The following is an 18,634-nucleotide window of genomic DNA, read 5'->3' as shown; positions in this document are numbered from 1 at the left end:
GGTTGATGCTTAGGTAAAGAAAGGGTTGCCAGACGTCCAAAAATAGAAGCCAAGTCTTTAAACGCTTCTCACGTTCTTTTTCTTTTTTAAAAATAAAATTTATTGGGGCAACATTGGCTAGTAAAATTGTATGGATTTCAAGTGTACAATTCAATAATACATCATCTGTATATTGCATTGTGTGTTCACCACCCAAAGTTGAATTTCCTTTCATCTCCATACATTTGACCCCCTTTCCCTTACCTAGCTTCCCCCTCCCCGCTTTCTCTCTGGTAACCACTAAACTGTTGTCTGTGTCTATGAGTTTTTGTTTGTTTGTCATGTTCATTTGTTGCTTTCAGTTTTATATTCCACATATGAGTGAAATCATATGGTTCTCAACTTTTTCTGTCCAACTTGTTTCACTTAGCATGATTATCTCCTCAAGATCCATCTATTTTGTCGCAAATGGCAGTATTTCTCACACTCTTTTTCTATTCTTCATTACACAGCTAAATGTTAGTCTATTCTTAGGAAAATACACCTGACATGCCTGGGGCTTTGCAAGCCAGGCACATAAATGAATATACTTCTCCCCCTAAGAACATCCCTAGTTTTCCCAAATAACAACAAAAATAGCAAACTCACTATCTCAGTACAGAGACCTCCCTTGAATTGGTAATGCAAGTAGCACATTAAAAAAAAAAAAAGAAAAAAAGCTTGAGTTATTAGCTAGTTATTCAATATATAATAGTCTCTAATCTTAATTAGAAAAATAGTAAAAATTTCTTTTATGAAAGAGAGAACAGTAATATTCTCACAGTCACTATTTAAAGCTATTGGGTTTACACAAGGGAAAAAATAATGTGGAATACATTGAAATTCTATTCATATCTACAGCCTCAAACCTAATGGGCATATTCACACAGAAGCAACTGGCCATATCAGTTCAACCTGCTCCTAAATGAATTCACATGATATAGGGATGTGCAAATATGATTAGGCATGTGCAAACAGCTACAACTAAGGAATTCTGAGTTCTGTACCAAAAAATCTCCTATATTAGTCTGGCATGATATATGATACTCCTGTCATCAAATTGACTTCCTGGGTATAATGAAATCATTAAAAGTTATAATAAATAACATTTAATGATACAGAAAAATATTTGCGGAGAGAGAAATAGGTCACAAAACAACAGGTAAATATCAACCATTTTTGTTAAATATGCGCATACCCAGATGAAAATGAAAGATATATATTAAGGGGTTTTTTTTTAACCTTCTTGGTACTTTTCTATATTTTTCAAGTTTTCCATAGTAAACATGTATCACTTTTACAATTAAAAATTTTTAAATAAACTTAATGATTATCCTTTGATAAACACAATTTTACCATATCATCCAGCAATACCATTCCTAGGTATTTATCTAGGTATTGCATGAACTTATATTCACACAAAACCTGTGTGCCAATGGTTATAGAAGCTCTATCCATAAGCACTGGAAATGGGAAACATCTCAAATATCCTCCAGTAGATGAGCAGATGAACTATAGTACCTATACACAGTGGAATACTACTCAGCAATACAAAGGAAAAACTATTGGACATTTAACAAATGGATGAATTTCAAATGCATTATACTGAATGGTAAAAACCAGACTCAAATACTACATGTGTATGATTTCACTTATACGATATTTTGAAAAAAGTGAAAAACTATAGAGAATAGAGCAGATCAGCAGTTGCTAAAGACTGGAAAGGCATTTGCTACAAAAAGAGGCCACACGGGGCCACATCTGGGGGGCAGTGGAAATGTTCTGTATCTGGATTGTGTTGCTGGTTACAGGACTATATGCATTTGTCAAAACTCAGAACTGTACACTAAAGGGGATGAATTTTGCTATATGCACATTATACCTCAAAAAGCTTGCCTTAAAAAAAAAAGAAAAGAAAAGAAAACCTTTGGAACTGAAAATCTATTCGGGTCCAGATTGTATTATATTCTGTATAATTCTTTTTCCAAAATGTATCTGTTTCAAAAGCAGTGATTTTTTTTTTTTTTTTAGGATTACATAATCATCACCTAGGAGGCGCAAAGTTCTGAAGGAGTAGTACACAGAAATGAGAATTTTTTTATAGGGGTGAGTAGGTTAAATAAAGTTCAGACCTATCCTAATTTGATGGCACTCAGACCTGCCTGTGATGTCCTTGCAGATCCTGGCAGGGGCACCTCTGCGGGCCAGTAGACAACAAGTAAGGGATTCCACACAGAGCTGGAGAAAAGGCACTCAAAAGGGAGTGAGGACAGAAGATCATGTTTTCCAGCCTAATATTTTCAGGAAGGCAGCCCAAATGCAAACTCTGGAATCCACTCCAGAGAGCCAGGGCTTTGGTTGTAGTTGAGCACTTCTAACTCCCCTCATGTGTACACCAGAACCATTTCTAGACCTATTAATGCATGACTAAGCAGTCGCCAGGCCAGTTTAGGGCTTAAAATGTCCCTCCACACCTCTGTGCTATTAAGAAAGTCTGAAGGGTGTAGGAGGAGATTTAGAATGGCTTATCCTCCTAAACGGATTTGGGAACAAGGAACTTTCTCTTGAGCTTAATGAAGGAACTGGTTTTTTGTTTTGTTTTCATTTAGAGGAGCATACTAATAAGCTTTAAATGATCCTTGTCAGGCACTTAAAAGGGTATAATTAGACCATAGATGTAAAAACTGGTTTTTATAAAGTAGAAAATTGTTTTCCTAAGAAACGTTCTTTTTCTCCAAATGGAAGCGAGTAACACCCATTTTTCTTGTCTATGGAGAAGAAAGGAAACTGGCCTTGACAGGCAAAGGAATAATTACCGGACAACAATTACATTGATCTCTTTCTTAGACATCTTAAAAATGTAAAACTTTCTTAAATTAAAATGTAGACTGAAATATGTTTTCATACTGTATAAGAAAGGTTGACTAGCACACTAATGTTCTTGAAAGAAAATGTTTTGGCTAATTAAGAGATTATTTTTAAGATCTTAAAAGGACTGTCTACATTTTAAAAGAGAGAGATTATCCTGATCTGCTCATTAAACCAGATCACAAAGAACGACTACTTTAAAACTTGATTAGCCATGTTTATACACACACACACACACACACACACACTCATCTTCTTTGTCTTTATTGCCTCTGAAATTCTGAATTAATGAAGATTTATCATAAAATAGATAATCATCTGTCTGTTTTTCATCAGAGTTTTTCTAGATATTGAACTCACATCTCAAGTAACACTGTTAAGTTTAAATCAGTATGCAAATGCCCAACAACCAAAGAGAGCAAAAAAATTCACACCCATAATTTTCACATCCTGAAAGCTAAGTGGGTCTTCCTAAAAGATAAACAAAACATTATACACTTTGAAAAATATTTGGTGAGATGAGAGATGAAACGGTTATGTGGAAATCTGCTTGGGCCATTCTGCTCTATTCACCCACTCCACAAACATTTATGGAGAGTCCTGCCAGTCTGACGGTCCCACAGTACCCATTAAATAACTGTGCAACGTTGGACATATAATCTGTGACCTTAGAGTAGGGGAAACCATACTTAGCACACTGTGTAAGTCATGGGAATGAGAAAAAAGGTTTACCAAAAAAGCCAGCACGATCTCTGGTATGTAGTAGATGTTCAAGAATATTAATTATGTCTCTCTCCCTTCCTTCTGAAAAGTTGTTACATATTCACAATGAATCTTTTTGCTTAGTCTACTGAACAGTTGAGCATGGAAGCTGTTCCATCTCTAAATCCACATATGTCAGATATATTTGTGTGCTAATTATTTTTCAATTAGCAGTGAATAGCAGCAACAGATTATAATTGACGGGCTCCCAGCTATGATCATTAGGCACTATGTGCCTAGGTCTGCAGAGGATTTTCCAGGTTAGGGTGGGACCAGCACTGGGCTCATGACAGAACTGCTAAGCCCTTCACACCAAGGGCATCTCAGACAAAGGGAGTACAGTCAGATGAGAGCAAGAGTCGGCAGCTTCCAGGCAAAAGGCATAGGACTGACAACTATGAATGCATGGTCACAAAAAAAAAAAGAAAAGAAAAAATACACACAAAAACACTGTCAACTTAAAAATAAATAAATAAAACCTTTAAATAGGGCAATTTTAAATCAAAAACAGCTAGCCTAATAAGCTGAATTCAGGTACATTTTAGGCAAAGGCCCCTATTGCACTCAAGCAGAGGCAGCTTCTGTAGCAAAATATACCTAGTCATTGACCAACAGATCAAACCGCAGGTACTACAGACACAGGATATCTCCCTCTGTGCCCATTCACCAGGATCTATTGTTTTTACTTTACTTTTCATATTTTTTTAGTTTCCACAGGGTGAGTTAATATAAGCAGTGACTCAACAAGGCAATAAAATGGGAGGGCTGAAGAAGGAAATTTTTGACCAATGAGTGTCCACAAAACCCTGAAGTAGAAATTCATACTATAGAGAGTCCCTCATGGACACAGAGGAAAAGGAATGTGCCTCACCTTCCTACTCCAAGGTCCCCATCTTCCTTCGGTCACCACGGAGAACAGCCTCTGTGGCTTCTCTTGCCATTCAGAGCCAAAGGGAAAAAGAAAAGAGAGAAAGGAAAGAATTCTAGATTCACGAATTTCTTGCTCTCCAGGTTCTCGAAACAAAGAATTTAAATAATGAAATGCTCTAATCTCTATTTTAAAACTAATGATTAAGGTTATGAGTTTGAACATCTTTTGTTATGAGGGAATTTGAAAATTAATACATTTTGTATCAAACTGCTGTTTTTAACAATCAAAGGCCTTAAGAATTCCCCCAAAGGCTCTTCAGATCTTAAGGTAGTGAGCAAAAATGCCCTGATCTCCCTTCTCTGGATTTTTGCCCCAGTTATGGGGCGCTCCAAGAGCAAGAAACATTTGATCCACTGTAATTTGAGAAGGCCGCTCTTCCACCAGCCCAGGAGATAGTCAGAGCATAGTAAACACAGCCATGTGGAGTGGCCAGGCAGACGGAAGGACAGCATCTAATTTAGCTTTCCCCAGCCCATTTGAGTTCTGGTATTGTGTGGATGGACCAGAAGTTTCTATGCAACCTTGAGGATGATGTAGATTAACCTGATTTGAAAGGCCACAAGGATGGCCTGGCTAGAAAAAAGATGTCCCCACAGCAGAGATTATAGGAGTGACATCCTAGGCCATGGGCTGGATGATGTGATAGAGACACGAAGGGGTCCAGAGAGTGTCAGCAAGAGCTAAGAGGAGATGGAGTCAAGGTCAGCTAGAAGCACAACCGGGCTCTGACATGGCTGAAAGAGGGCAAGCCATGAACTACATAGCTGCTGACTCCATCTTCAGATCCCAGCCAGACACCCAAGGATGGAAAAGTCAATCGAGGACTGGTATGAAGTCAGGAGACCCCTGATCTGCACTCCCCTCCCCATACATGCAGAAACCACCCTGGAAAGGAACAGAGGAAGAAGCCAAATATATGAGACACTGAGTATTTTATCTAAATAAGTAAGCATGCAAAATCTAAAGAAACTATTTATATCATTGTATCAGATTATATCTACTGGAGTGGACTCATTTTATCTCCTGCTGCCTAGTGGACAGGGTGTGAGGAGGACAAAACCTTCTTAAAAAGAAATGCAGAAAACTACATTTCTTCTGCATACCTGAATATAGCTTGAGGAGATCTAAGCTCTTCCTAACTGGTGTATGAAAGAATTCCATTTTAATAAACACTATTTTCATTATAACAGCATCATTTTCATGACAAGAGCAAAAGAGTTCTTTGCTGCTTCACAGGCTTACACCCCACAATTATGGTTTATCTTTTTCTACCCCATCTCATGTCCAGAAAACTATAAGATGTGATACGTTACATGTAGTTGGCACTCAACTTTTACTGACTAAATGAAAATATGAATGAATGAATGAACATTCAGTAATAAAAAAAAAAACACGACCACTTTCTACATTATTTGTGGTGGTGTGGTTATATTGCATGCAACCCAAATTATTGTCGTCATTCTAGTTTTCTCAAATATCATGTTGATATTCTATAAAGAGATTTCCTAGAAAGGACTAGGCAGCTACAGGAAAGAGAGCAGAGAGATTGACCACAATGTGAAGAGGACAAGATTAAAGATGAGAGAAATAAAGAAGTTTGGCAATCTAACTGACATGAGCTATTTAATAGGCAGATTTCCAGGAAAACAGTCATGTATTGACGAAGGAAGGAGATAAAATGCCTCAGGCTGGGGTCTATGATGAGGGCAAATCAGACATATCAAATAATTTGGCACATTAGTGTAGCAACGGGCCTGCATTTACAAAGTTGAGTATAACTACAAACTATAACCATGACAGTATAGAGTCCCGTTCTATTTATTAACATGAACTAACGGCATTAGCTTAGATGGATTTTCAGGATTTTTTTTTTTTTACTTCATTCTGGATCCTTTGTCTCAATAAATGCTCTAGATTCACTGACTATCCAAATAAAGAATATACGTTATTCTAAGCATGCAAGCAGGTCACTGGTAACATCAGCAGTGTGCTTTTTCATAGTAGAAAATATTTGGAAATTTCAAGGACAGGAATCACAGAGCATCTTTCAGTAATGAGATTTACATCCTCGACATGAACTTTATAATGTTCACAAAGCCTTAGGATTCACAGACATTTTCCTAGTATTAGAAAATATTGTTAAATATTAATTAAATATTTTTAAGCCACATTCATTTCGCTGAAACAAACATTTTCCCCAAGGCATCAAATAGTCCTTCAAATTACCATCATGGAGTACCAATGTGAACACTCACTCCAAGTCTAAAGAAGGTAAGTAAGAACCTGTAGCACTCAGGGTTGGCCAGTTGTAAGAGAAGTGGTGTTTCCATAACAAAACAAACTGAAACAAACACAAACCCATGCTCAGATTCACCACAGACGATGCTTCCTGGGGCCACAGAGCTGTCCAGCAAACATTGGGTAAACAGGACACCATTGCTGAGTAGTACGACTGGTTACACCAGCAATAAGCATTATCTTCCCCCAACTTCATTCAACCAAAAAAAACAAAAACAAAAACAAAAAACACAAGCAAAATCCAGGCCACAACAAGTTAGATAACATTTGTATCATCAATCCTACCACAAACTAACAACGTGAGTAAAAGACTACTGGATCTCAAAACAGTCCCTCAGCACTCAAAATATTGTACATTGATGTGGTCACCACACAGTTTTCATCTGATTCTCAAGACTTACCATCAAAAGAGAACACAATAATTCTCAGTTAATAGAATTGTGACTGTTTAGGTGATGGCATTAATTTAAGGAATGAAGGTGTCTGATGCATCACAACTTGTTGTTAAAATAAATAAATACTAGACTCCCCTTGATAGTTTTTAACTTCTTAAAGGCAAATGAATCAAATTCAGATCAGTCTTCATTCCAAAATAAGCCTATAGTTTAAATGAGAGATTATCCTTCTCCCTCTTTGAAATAAATTAGCTAATAAAAACATAACTGTGTTTGAACATCTACTGAGCTATAGTACTGATACCATACAAGCACATGAAGAGGAAATTCTGATTTAGCCCATCATCACCAAGTTATAGGACAAGGTGTGACTTCTTTGCAATGCCAGCATATTTTTATGAAAGACATTCACAGAAATGACACCTAGATATTTCCATTTGAAAACTCAAGGCACCACTCCCAGAAGATGACTATTAGGGGGGCCCTTAATGGCTCCCTACACGATGCATAGCATATTGAGATAGTAGTGCTCTGTCCTGAAGGGATGGAATTGGCTACCCAATGCATAATTATACTTTGGATGTGCTGTGACCTACAGATAAAATCCATTTTTATAGCAAGTAATAGCTTTAAAACATTAGAAATAAAAGGAACTTTAAGGTGGCATGGACATTTTGCCTTTCGGAGTTTTTGTTTTTTGTTTTAACAGCATCCAATCCTCTTCCTATTTTTAGGAAATCACCTATTTGTGAGTCTTGGTGGCAGGCGAGACCCTACCTCGCAATACAGATATGGACATTTCCTCTGCTGGTCCTTGGCAGTCATATGACCTAGGTTCAGATAGCGTGTCCCTTTCCAGGCTCTGAATTTGGAGTAAGTGACACAAAGACTCAGAGTTCAGAGAGATTATTCACAGTAGCAGCAGGGATGACTGCAAAGAGTCAGCCACACCCATCCAGTTGTGGCAGCAGCACCAAAGCCAGATGCCACTGGGGACGGCAAGACTTCAACCACGATTCCTGTCTCTTTTCTGAGCTTAGGTTTTCTGCCATCTTCCATTACTTTGTTTTTTGCCTAAATCATAGTACTATAGCTTACAACTAAGAGCTCTGATTCACACAATGGGAGAAATGTTTTCACATGAGTAATAAGATATGAATTAACCTCATGAATTAGCATTCCCTCTTGTCTAAGAAGTGATAATAGAGTTGTTGGTAAAGATAATATCAGAGATCTTACTTTATTTTTTTCTATCTAAGCTAAACATTTTGGGGCCTTGCTGAAGTTGTAGTTTCTTAATACTAACATGTTACAAAGATAAACATTGAGTTTGAATCTTTTACCACATGAAACTAATCCGTGACAACAGAAGTAGTGTTTACCTTTGGGGAGGGCAAGACCTGGGAGAGTGTGCTAGAAATGTTCTATATCTTGATCTGGGTGATGATGACCTGGGTACATATTTATAAAAACTTACCACATGTACTCTTAAAATTTCTGTATGATTGCATGTTAGTTTATCTAAATAAATAATACACACAGAGACATACAGTCCAGAAGTTGCATTGATATAAGATATCATCATATTGATGAGTAAGAAAATACAAAAAATTTCCTCAAAATGAAGTTCATTTGTACACACTATCTCTTTTGACACTGGACTTCCCTGGGCATTCTAAAGAATTACCTCCAGGCACATTTCAATGTCCAATGGTATTCTTTAGTGCTTCCTGGAGACGGACACATCTAATTCTAGTTTCATTTCTCTTCACACTTTCAACCAAAATCTCAGCAGGATTCCAGCTGAGCAAGTTTAAGCCCTGCATTCGCCATCTCACAGTATCTCAACTCCCAAAACTAGAGATCTACTTCTTTCTTCTTTTAGTCCTGCCTTCATGCATTCTTTTCTTATCAAAGGACTCTGATCACTATCTGGTCCCAGAGATGACACCTAACTATCCACCAGGCACTAATACACATACTTTGCATGGTCAAGTACTATTACTCCCATCACTCTATATATGAGGAAACTGAGGCACATGGAGGTTAAATAACACATTTGAGGTTCAAGTGCTAACACGGGAGGACTAGATCGACTGGTATTGCCCAACTCATCCCTCTTACTTAGATCTAAAATCCAAGATATGCTCAGCCTCTTCCTTTCCTTCATTTTCCCTGGTGAGTAACTGATGATTTTTCTTTAAAGACAACAATTTGCCATTTCAAATTTTGCATACACATGGAAGGAAATGTCAACCCCAAAGCTGTATGTATTATTCTATATTCCTTCAAGATAAGAACCAAAGTATTTAACTTGCTATAAAATTTTCTATGGCCATTCCTGAGTTACAAACGTCCATCTTCCAAATATAACATATATTCAGATTGATCAAATCCTCCCCTCTCCTCCTTATGTTTCCCTTTTCCGAACTTCTGAGTGGTGGTGATGTTTACAAACATATTAAGATCATATCTCAAATAGCTCTACCAGAAATTTCTGTTTGTTCTGAATTGAAGTCAACATGTCTGGAAAGACACTAGTGGCCCAATTTCCTCTTCCTATACCCTTAAACTTCCACTCACTCCACCTGAGTCAACTCTCACCCGTTCCCAAGAGGCAAAGGTAAAGCTGTATTAGGCAGAAAACTACAGCATCTATGATTGGACACAGCCCTGGATCTTCAACTCAGCACCAGGTCAAAGGGGAGTAAAGGAGGGAGGTAGGGAGGGAAGTAGAGAGAGAGTGAGAAAGAGACAGAGACGGAGACATAGCGAGAGAGACAGAGAGAATGAGAATGAAAAGAAAGAAGACTTTTACAAAGCAATTATGAAGAAAGCAAGAAAGACCAAGAGGTCCTGGGAGAATGGCTGGATGCATTTGAGAATATACACTAAAACTGACCCCCTAACGTTTGCCAGTCTTGCCCCTGGGAAGTAAATCTTTCACACTGACTTAAAGACTTTGAGAGGAAGTTAAGAATTTTTTTTATAATAACGACTGTCTCATCAAATACTTCATGTTCATAAAATTTTGATTTTCATATAGGAATTTCATTTCATTCTTTTAGGACTGTTGCATTTCCTCCGCCGACAAGTAAAAGGGGAAGGAGATATAATTATATTTGGGAACCTATAATAAATAGTAAACAAAGAAACCCCACGCAACAAACGCTCACTGTGTTTATATTTAAATAATTACATTCCGTAGATCAATAAACAAAGAAATGATCTTCAATCTCAGAACAAAGTTTGTATTATCATACAACTTACTTATTTCCTTCCTTTTTTCCTCCAAAAGAGACTGAAGGAAGGGCAATTCATGAATTAGGTTAAGAGCCTGGAATGTAAGTAGTGGGACTATGCCTCTGTCCTGCTAGTTTAGTTTAATGAGGACCTTCTATTGTTCTACATTTAACAGAAGCATGCTGCTAATTTCGAGGGAAAAGTTCACTGAACTTTGTGCCTATTCTAAACGCTTATTTCCTATTTCTCCCCACTGGTTGACATGCATGGAAAATCCTATGCACATTGGTCCCGGGCTTGCTGTAAATTTCAGACACTGCCCTTTGGAGAAGACTAGCACAGCTTCTGCTGCAACATACACACCTGCACTGGCCCTAGACCACATTGGAGGTACCAAACCACTTACAGAGAAAAAAGTACATCTCGCCAAGAAGGAGAGAAAGGTGCACAGGCATCAAGAGATCTGCACTTTCACTTCAGTCAAAAAGGTGGACTACCTGTAGTATCATAGTATTATTTATCATTTTTCCTTCACACTTTATATAAAGAATTTCTAGTCTATGTGTGTGGGATCTAGTTCTTCAAATGAAAATGGAATTACACTACACTAACACCTGACAAAGACATTACAAGAAAAGAAAACTACAGACCAGTATTCCTCAAGAACATAGAAACAAAACTCAAAATATTAGCAAATTAAATCCAGCAATACATAAAACGGGTAATAACATCACAACTAAGTGGGTTACATACCACAAATGCAAGACTGGTTCAACATTCAAAAATCAATGTAATTCACAGTATTAACAGACTAAGGAAGTAAAATCATATCATCTGAATATATGCAGAAAAAGTATTTCACAAAATTCAACATCCACTAATAAAAAACAGATTAAAAAAACTACTGATTCATGTGAAAACATAACCGAATCTTAAATGCATTTTGCTAATTGTAAGAAGCTAGTACCAAAAGATATATAGTGTATGACTCTATTTATAAGACATTCTGAAAAAGGCAAAACAGATTCGTGGTTGCCAAAAATGGGGTATGAGGAGAGCATTTGACTAACAAAGGGGTAGCACAGGTAAATTTTTTTGGTGGGGGGAGGGGTGGTGGAACTCTTCTGTATAGTTCTATGGTGCTGGATACAAGACTCTGTACTTGCAAAAATCCACAGAACTGTACAACACAAGTAAATTTTATTACATGTAGATTTTTTAAGTCAGCCACTATTATGATGGATGGAATACAGACTATGGCAAAGAATCTAACTGTATTACAAATGTATAATATAAGCATCCTGAAGACGATTTGGAATAAAGGAGCTGATCTAAGTAACTTTATTAAACAATGTTTTGACTATAAGGCTAAAGACAAAAAAACTACACAAACAATGTGCTCTTGTTGGTAAGTCTCTAGTCTTACAGGAGTACAGGTTAAAAATACTGTGAAACCACTTTACAAGTGTACTAAGTTTGAACAAATCAGTAAATACACGTAGCTACAAGAGTCAAGTTTCTCATTGTCAAAAAAAAAGTTATAAGAAAAGAGTGAATATTAGAGTAAACTTTGTAGTACTGAATTGGAGTGAAATATCAGTATAAACTCATGTTTATTTTAATATATGCAGACAGATCGATACAGAAACATAGATATGTTTGTATACATGGGTTAGTGTACAAACTGACATTCCCAAATTCTGTCTACAGAGAAGGCCTAGAAGCAGTGACACTCCACTGGCAATGAGCAAACCTAGTGCCCAGATCTTGGTTTCTAAATGCTATTCACCAATAAAAAGGAACCAGGGCTCCTTGGAGAAATGGCTGAATCTAAGGCTGAGTCAAAAAAAATATAAGATAAGCCTGGAGCAAGTAAGGAAGTCCTTAACAACAAAAGTAGATGGGAGGGTTTCAAAGAGACACAAGAGCCAATCTGAAAAAGCTTTGCAAAGTCCAAAGCTTGAATAACTTGAGCAATAAGTAAAACAATAGCATTGATTATAATCCAAAGAATAAAATAAATATCCATAAGTCCAAACTAATATGGACTACCTTACGAAGAACTCCAATTAATAAATACAGAAGGAATGAGGGAAATAGAAAGTCAGCATTAGAACACTGCAGTTATAATGACTGCAGGGAGACCCACAAATGAATGCTAAAATTGGTGGACAAAATTTTTAAAAAGATTTTAAATAGCCTCAGGGCCAGCCTTATGGGTGTGCAAGCTTTGCAGATGCACAGGGTCCCAGGCTCAGAAGGGCTCACACCTGTTTTCTGCTCTGCTACTACCATCTTGAAATTATTTTGAACATGAAGTCCCACATTTTCATTTTGTTCTGGGTTCCACAATCACCTCAAATTCTCTCCAATAAATTATTTATTAATTACAGTGATTTTAATATATGTCCATAGATTCTGAGTTTAATTCTTCTCCCCTTTGAGTGTGGGCTGATCTTAGCAACTCACTTCTAACAAAAAGCCAGAAAAAATAGTAACTTCACTGTAGAGAATCCTGGCAGACACCACCTTAACCAAGAAGTCGAAGTTAATATTACCTGTAATAAGATATACTGATATCATGTACCTCCTGATATCATACAATAAGATGGGCACATCAACTCTGTGGTATCCTTCTCAAAGATCTATAACCGTAGTCTAATCATGAGAAACAAACCTAAACTGAGGGACATTCTACAAAAAACTTAACGACTATTCACGACTGTCAAGGGCATGAAAAACAGACAGACTGAAAAACTCAGTAGATTAAAGACTAATCAGAAGACATGAGGACCAAACATAATGGAATATCCTAGATGGGATTCTGAAACAGAAAAAATACATTAGTGGGAAAACTGATGAAATCCAAGTCTGTAGTTTACTTAATACTATTGTACCAATTAATTTTTTAGTTTTGATAACTATACTATGGTTATATAAGATGTTAACATTAGGAGAAGCTTGGTGAAGAGTATATAAGAACTCGATTCTTTTGTCTAAAAATATTTCAAAAATAAAAAGTTTTGAATATAAAAATGGAAAAAATATTTTCTGGGGTTCTATTTGACCTGATCAATAAAGGCTATGATATGAAAACAGAATTTCCAAGTGGTAAAAGAACTAGCCCTTTGTGATATTTTTCTAATATTTTTTTAGGATGTTAGTTTCTAAGGGGAAGAAAATACCAATCTGTTCAGTATAGGGCAGAGTAAGAAGTGAAAAAGATTGGCTAGAATTCATACTTCAATGGTTATCGGTGATTAATATAATAAAAATGATTTTCATATAAAACTCAGCTTTTGTTAATGGTGTGAGAGGTTAAATAATAATATATAAACATAATTACTGCAGCATTATTCAGAATAGCCAAGATATGGAAACATCCTAAGTATCAGCTGAGTATATATATAAGAAAATGTGGTATATACATACAATGGAATGTTATTCAGCCATGAGAAAGAAGAAAATCCTATCATTTGCAGAAACAAAGACAGACCTTGAAGGAATTATGCTAAGGGAAATAAGTCAGACAAATACTGTATGAACTCACTTATGTGTGGCATCTAAAAAAGCCAAACCCACAGAAACAGAGTACAATGATAGTTACCATGGGCTGTGGACTGGGACAGATGGAGAGATTTTGATCAAAGGGCACAAACTTTCAGTTATAAGATGAATAAGTCTGAGGAATCTAATGTACAGTATGATGATTATAGTTAACAATACTCTATTACATACAAAACTTGAGTAGATTGAATGTTCTCACCACAAGAAAGAAATGGTAATTGTATGAGATGATGGAGGTGTTAGCTAACACTACAGTGGTAATCATTTCGCGATATATAAATGTATCAAATTAGCACACTGTATAATGTAAACCTACAGTGTTATATGTCAATTAAATAATTTATTGAGATCTTAAAATACATTTATATAACATATAGTACATGATAATATTTATTGAGAATTCAATTTATTGTGATTATATCGCAATAAAGCTGGAAAATAAATAGTAGAGGTCCATGATGCTCAGAAATAAATATTAGAACACTTGGACAGGTGAAGGAAGAAACCAAACCGGTCCAAGAGCTGAGGGAAAGCACAGGACATAGAATCAGAGCACTACAGCTTGGTCACTCACTCCAAGACCTTGACAAGACCCATTTCCTGCTTGGAGATGAGTAAGCACTCTCTGCATTAAGTGGTTGGGCCAGCCGTTTGTAAGAACTTCAGAGCTAGTAGGGTCTCAATACAAGTCCATAAAGAAAATGCTCATACCTATTGTCATGGATGATCATAAGCAAAACATGAAGCAGCACTATTATTTAAAAAACAAAACAAAATATTTTAACCATCCCAGACAACGGAAGTTGCAGTGGAAACTCCCAGCTACTCACAACCCACCAGGTAAAATTTTCACTTGCAAGGGATAAGGATTGTCATTCCCACAAATGCAATAGGGTCTTCATAATTATTGAGTAAATTCAACTTTCCCAAAGTGCAAAAGGTAGATTTGATAGTCTCTCAATTTCTCTTGCAGTTCCATTATTTAAGGAATCTAATTTACTCCCTGCCAGTACAGGATTACTCATCAACTTCTATCTTCCAGAAACACACATATCTTTTTATACTAGAAAGTACAAAAATGCATGCCTTTAATAGATAGTTTGTTTTGTTTATATTTTGTTTAACTAGAAGAGAATTAATAAATTTATTTGGTTAATGGAGAGTCACTCTTGGGAGATATAATAAAAAAATTAACATAAGTTTTCAAAAACTATGAACTTTATGAAGAAAATGAATAGAAATCTATGAACTTGTCTCCGCATACTGCTCAAAGATGGTTAAATTAAACTGAACATATGGCTTTATTGAAAAAAACACATGATAATAATTTATATCTATATGTCTGGGCTTTCCCCAATTTCTGCTCAGATTCAACAGTAAAAGATAATTTATAAGTCTATTCTTTGGAACCACCAAGCCAGGCCACTCTGTCAAACCCTTCTCCTTATCCCTGGACTGAGATGGGGATGTCATTTCCTGCACAGAGGCAGAACTAATACCACCCCCAAACACACAACTCTGGGCAGACTTAGTACAGTCACCCTCTAATTGCCAACTATTACTTTCTTACACACTTTACATACATATGCTATCACCATTACCTCGAAGATAAATCGCCCTTTAGACATCACTCCAATTTCTGAATTTGCCTCTCTGCTCTTATCATAGGCAAGTACAAGATGAGAACAACCAAGAAGGGCCAGGACCGAGAGGGACACTAACTATAAGGTCCAACTCTAGCCATGTAGGGTAGGGCATGTGATGCTGTACCACTGGGGACAAGATGGGCAACCACACATTCCAGGGAGAGGACGTGGAGTCTATGGAGGTGTCACACTTAGGTGGAACAGAAGGCAACAGGTTCCAGGTGACTAAATCAGAATCCTAATTCCAGCACTCCTAGCTCTGCAGACACCAAGCATTGCAAGGTCAGGGCTGCCCATCAAAAAAAAAACCAAAACACCCCTATTGACTTAGCGGCCCTTTGAGTTAAGAGTTAAAGTAACACATGACTCATACACATGCCCAGATAATCCTATTTGCTGATCTTAAAGCAGGAGCAGGAAGAGGGGGAAACAGAGAGGGACAAGATGGGAAGGGAACACCAATCGAGGAAGTTATTTGGGAAGTTGTTTGCCTCCTGGGTACCACCTTGACTTCCAGTAAATAACCATATCTTATCTTATCTGAGGCCTTTATCTAAATGTCTCCTCCTAGTGAAAGTAAGTCACACACTAGAATTTTCTTCTCCAGCCTTCTTAGTTAACCTAGAGCTTCCTTATATGTCACGATTTATAAATATAAGACTAAACATCATTTTCCTTTATGTAAGCATCATTCATTCATTCAGTGTTTACTGAGCACCTCCTGTGTGCCAGGTACAGTATCCAAGTCTGAGCAGTGAAAAGCAGAGGCACTGTCTCTGCCCTCACAGCTCACATTCCAGTGAAGAAAAACATGAAGAGTGATTTTAAAATTTTAATGATTTTTTTAAAAATGTTGTATGTTTCCCCACAGTACTTTTAACTTTGACACAGAAATCAAAATCGTTGTCAATGTTGTTTTGTTGGTTGGTTTTTAATGGCCTTCCTTTGAATAGTATACCTGAGAGGCTAAGGAAAACAAGATTTCATCTGCTTCTTCTCCAGGCTATTTCTGCCTCTCTGACCAAGGACCCCTTCTAAAGGGAGTCCCTCGCTGCCTTAGCTCCACTCAGAGCTTTGATGGCTGCTGGACCTTCTGCCTAAGCATCCTGGGATTAAGAGTTTTTTTCTACCTGAGTTAACCAACACAAAAAGCACCATCATGGGAACACCACCACACATCCAGCACTCCTGAAACCTGAGTCTAAGCAGGCTGTGAACAGGCAGTCACTGGTGTGCACTCTCATGCCTTTGTAATTGGTAATAAGCCACTTTATTCACTGCCAATATCATCCCTATCATCAGAGGTCAACATCTGAGATGACAACATGGTCTATAAAAATGTACTCTTCAAACATCTAGAATGGTCCAGGAAATCACAATCCCTGGAAACTCTGGCCAGAAACTGGATTTCCCTTGGCGCACAGCAGGCATTCTAAAACTAGGTCTCCTTTTGTGGAATTCCCTGCCTCCATTTCCTTTCCCTTCCCCCAAAATCAACACCAAGTCAAATGGACAACTCTCCTTTCAGAAGTGTTCACACTTGAGGTTTCAGAGAGAGGTTAAACTAGCAAGGACAGTGACCACTAAGTGGTTCTAATTTACAGAAAAATTGAGGAGGATGCTGATCGCAGTATTTATGACTATTAGTTCCATCAATAACCATTTCCTCAGTGCTTATTCTGTGCCTGATGCTGCTTGATCCTCACCTCGAATGTCACATAGTTAACCAGAAGCTGGAAGGAGAGCTATGAGGCAGGAAGTGTGAAGTTGGTCAACAGAGAAGGTGGGAGCACTGGTCGAGTAAAGAAGGCTGTTAATTGAGCTATAACACCTATGACAGAGCAGAGAGTGCTGTATCTTTAAAGTCTTTTAAAATAAACCTGACTTCTTAAAAGTTGCTTGCCTTGGCTACTTCTGCCCCATGTGTCAATAAATAAAATATCCTCCACCTATGTTTTAAATGCTTTTAAATTCATAGAGTTAACCCTGCCTAAGAAAAGAGGTCACTTTTCCTACTCAAACAGATTTTTTTTATTATTTATTATTATTTATGCCTACAGCACCTGGTCTTCCTAGGTGGTCTCCCATCCAAGTACTAACCAGGCCCGACCCTGCTTAGCTTCTGAGATCAGACATTGGGCTTGTTCAGGGTGGCATGGCCATAGACCATGGACCATGGCTCCACTGGGGTGTGAACACAGAACCTTCTGTGTGTAAAGCAGATGTGCTAACCGCTACACTATGGAACCACATCCAACTCAAACAGATTTAGATGGAGTATTTTTTGCTATTTGAACTCACCATATAAATTCTTACTATCTCAACTCAGGATCTATATACATTCACATAATGAGGAATGTCTATAATTCCAGAGTAATACATAAATAAACTTTAACCCCACCAATTGAAAGGTTTGAAGAACCCTAGCAGTAAACCATACTACACAGATGACTACATAAACATTTCAAATATCTTATCAAAAATTCTACCAAACCACTTCACACCCATGAGGATGACTATTATCAAAACAAAAAATGAAAAATGTTCGAGGATGTGGAGAAATTGAAATCCTCATGCACTGCTAGTAGGGATGTAAAATGGTACAGCCGGTGTGGAAAACAGTTGAGCTATTCCCCCAAAGTTAACCATAGAACTATCAAATGATCCAGTAATTCCACTTCTAGATATATACCCAAATGAATTAAAAGCAGAGACTCATATACTTGTACACCAATGTTCAAGCAGAATTATTCACACTAGCAAAAGGTGGAAACCATCCAAATATCCATCAACAAATGAATGGATAAACAAAATGTAGTGTACATGTGCAATGGATTATTCAGCCTTAAAAAGAAATGAAATTCCAATACATGCTATAATATGAATGAACTGGAAAACATTATGCT

General features: G+C 37.2%; 1 protein-coding gene and 1 pseudogene across 7 annotated transcripts in view; both read right to left on the bottom strand.

The window, feature by feature from the left end:
- Positions 1–18,634, bottom strand: part of ARHGEF28 (Rho guanine nucleotide exchange factor 28) — a 258,757-nt gene that overhangs the window by 178,039 nt on the left and 62,084 nt on the right. Inside the window, exon 2 of one of the 7 annotated variants that reach the window (XM_039857459.1) lies at positions 4,520–4,579. The exons of 5 other annotated variants lie outside the window; for them this stretch is intronic. In XM_039857459.1, coding sequence (XP_039713393.1) covers positions 4,520–4,579 — 60 coding nt within the window. Of the gene's footprint in view, positions 1–4,519; positions 4,757–18,634 lie in introns of those variants that run through there. One more of the 7 variants, XM_039857457.1, reaches the window with a different exon arrangement.
- LOC120599103 (uncharacterized) lies at positions 17,780–17,895 on the bottom strand (annotated as a pseudogene).

This window comes from Pteropus medius, unplaced genomic scaffold, assembly GCF_902729225.1.
Source record: "Pteropus medius unplaced genomic scaffold, Ma_sr-lr_union100, whole genome shotgun sequence".
NCBI lineage: Eukaryota > Metazoa > Chordata > Mammalia > Chiroptera > Pteropodidae > Pteropus > Pteropus medius.
The sequence above is the reverse complement of the archived record's forward strand: the minus strand, read 5'-3'. Positions and strand labels throughout refer to the sequence as shown.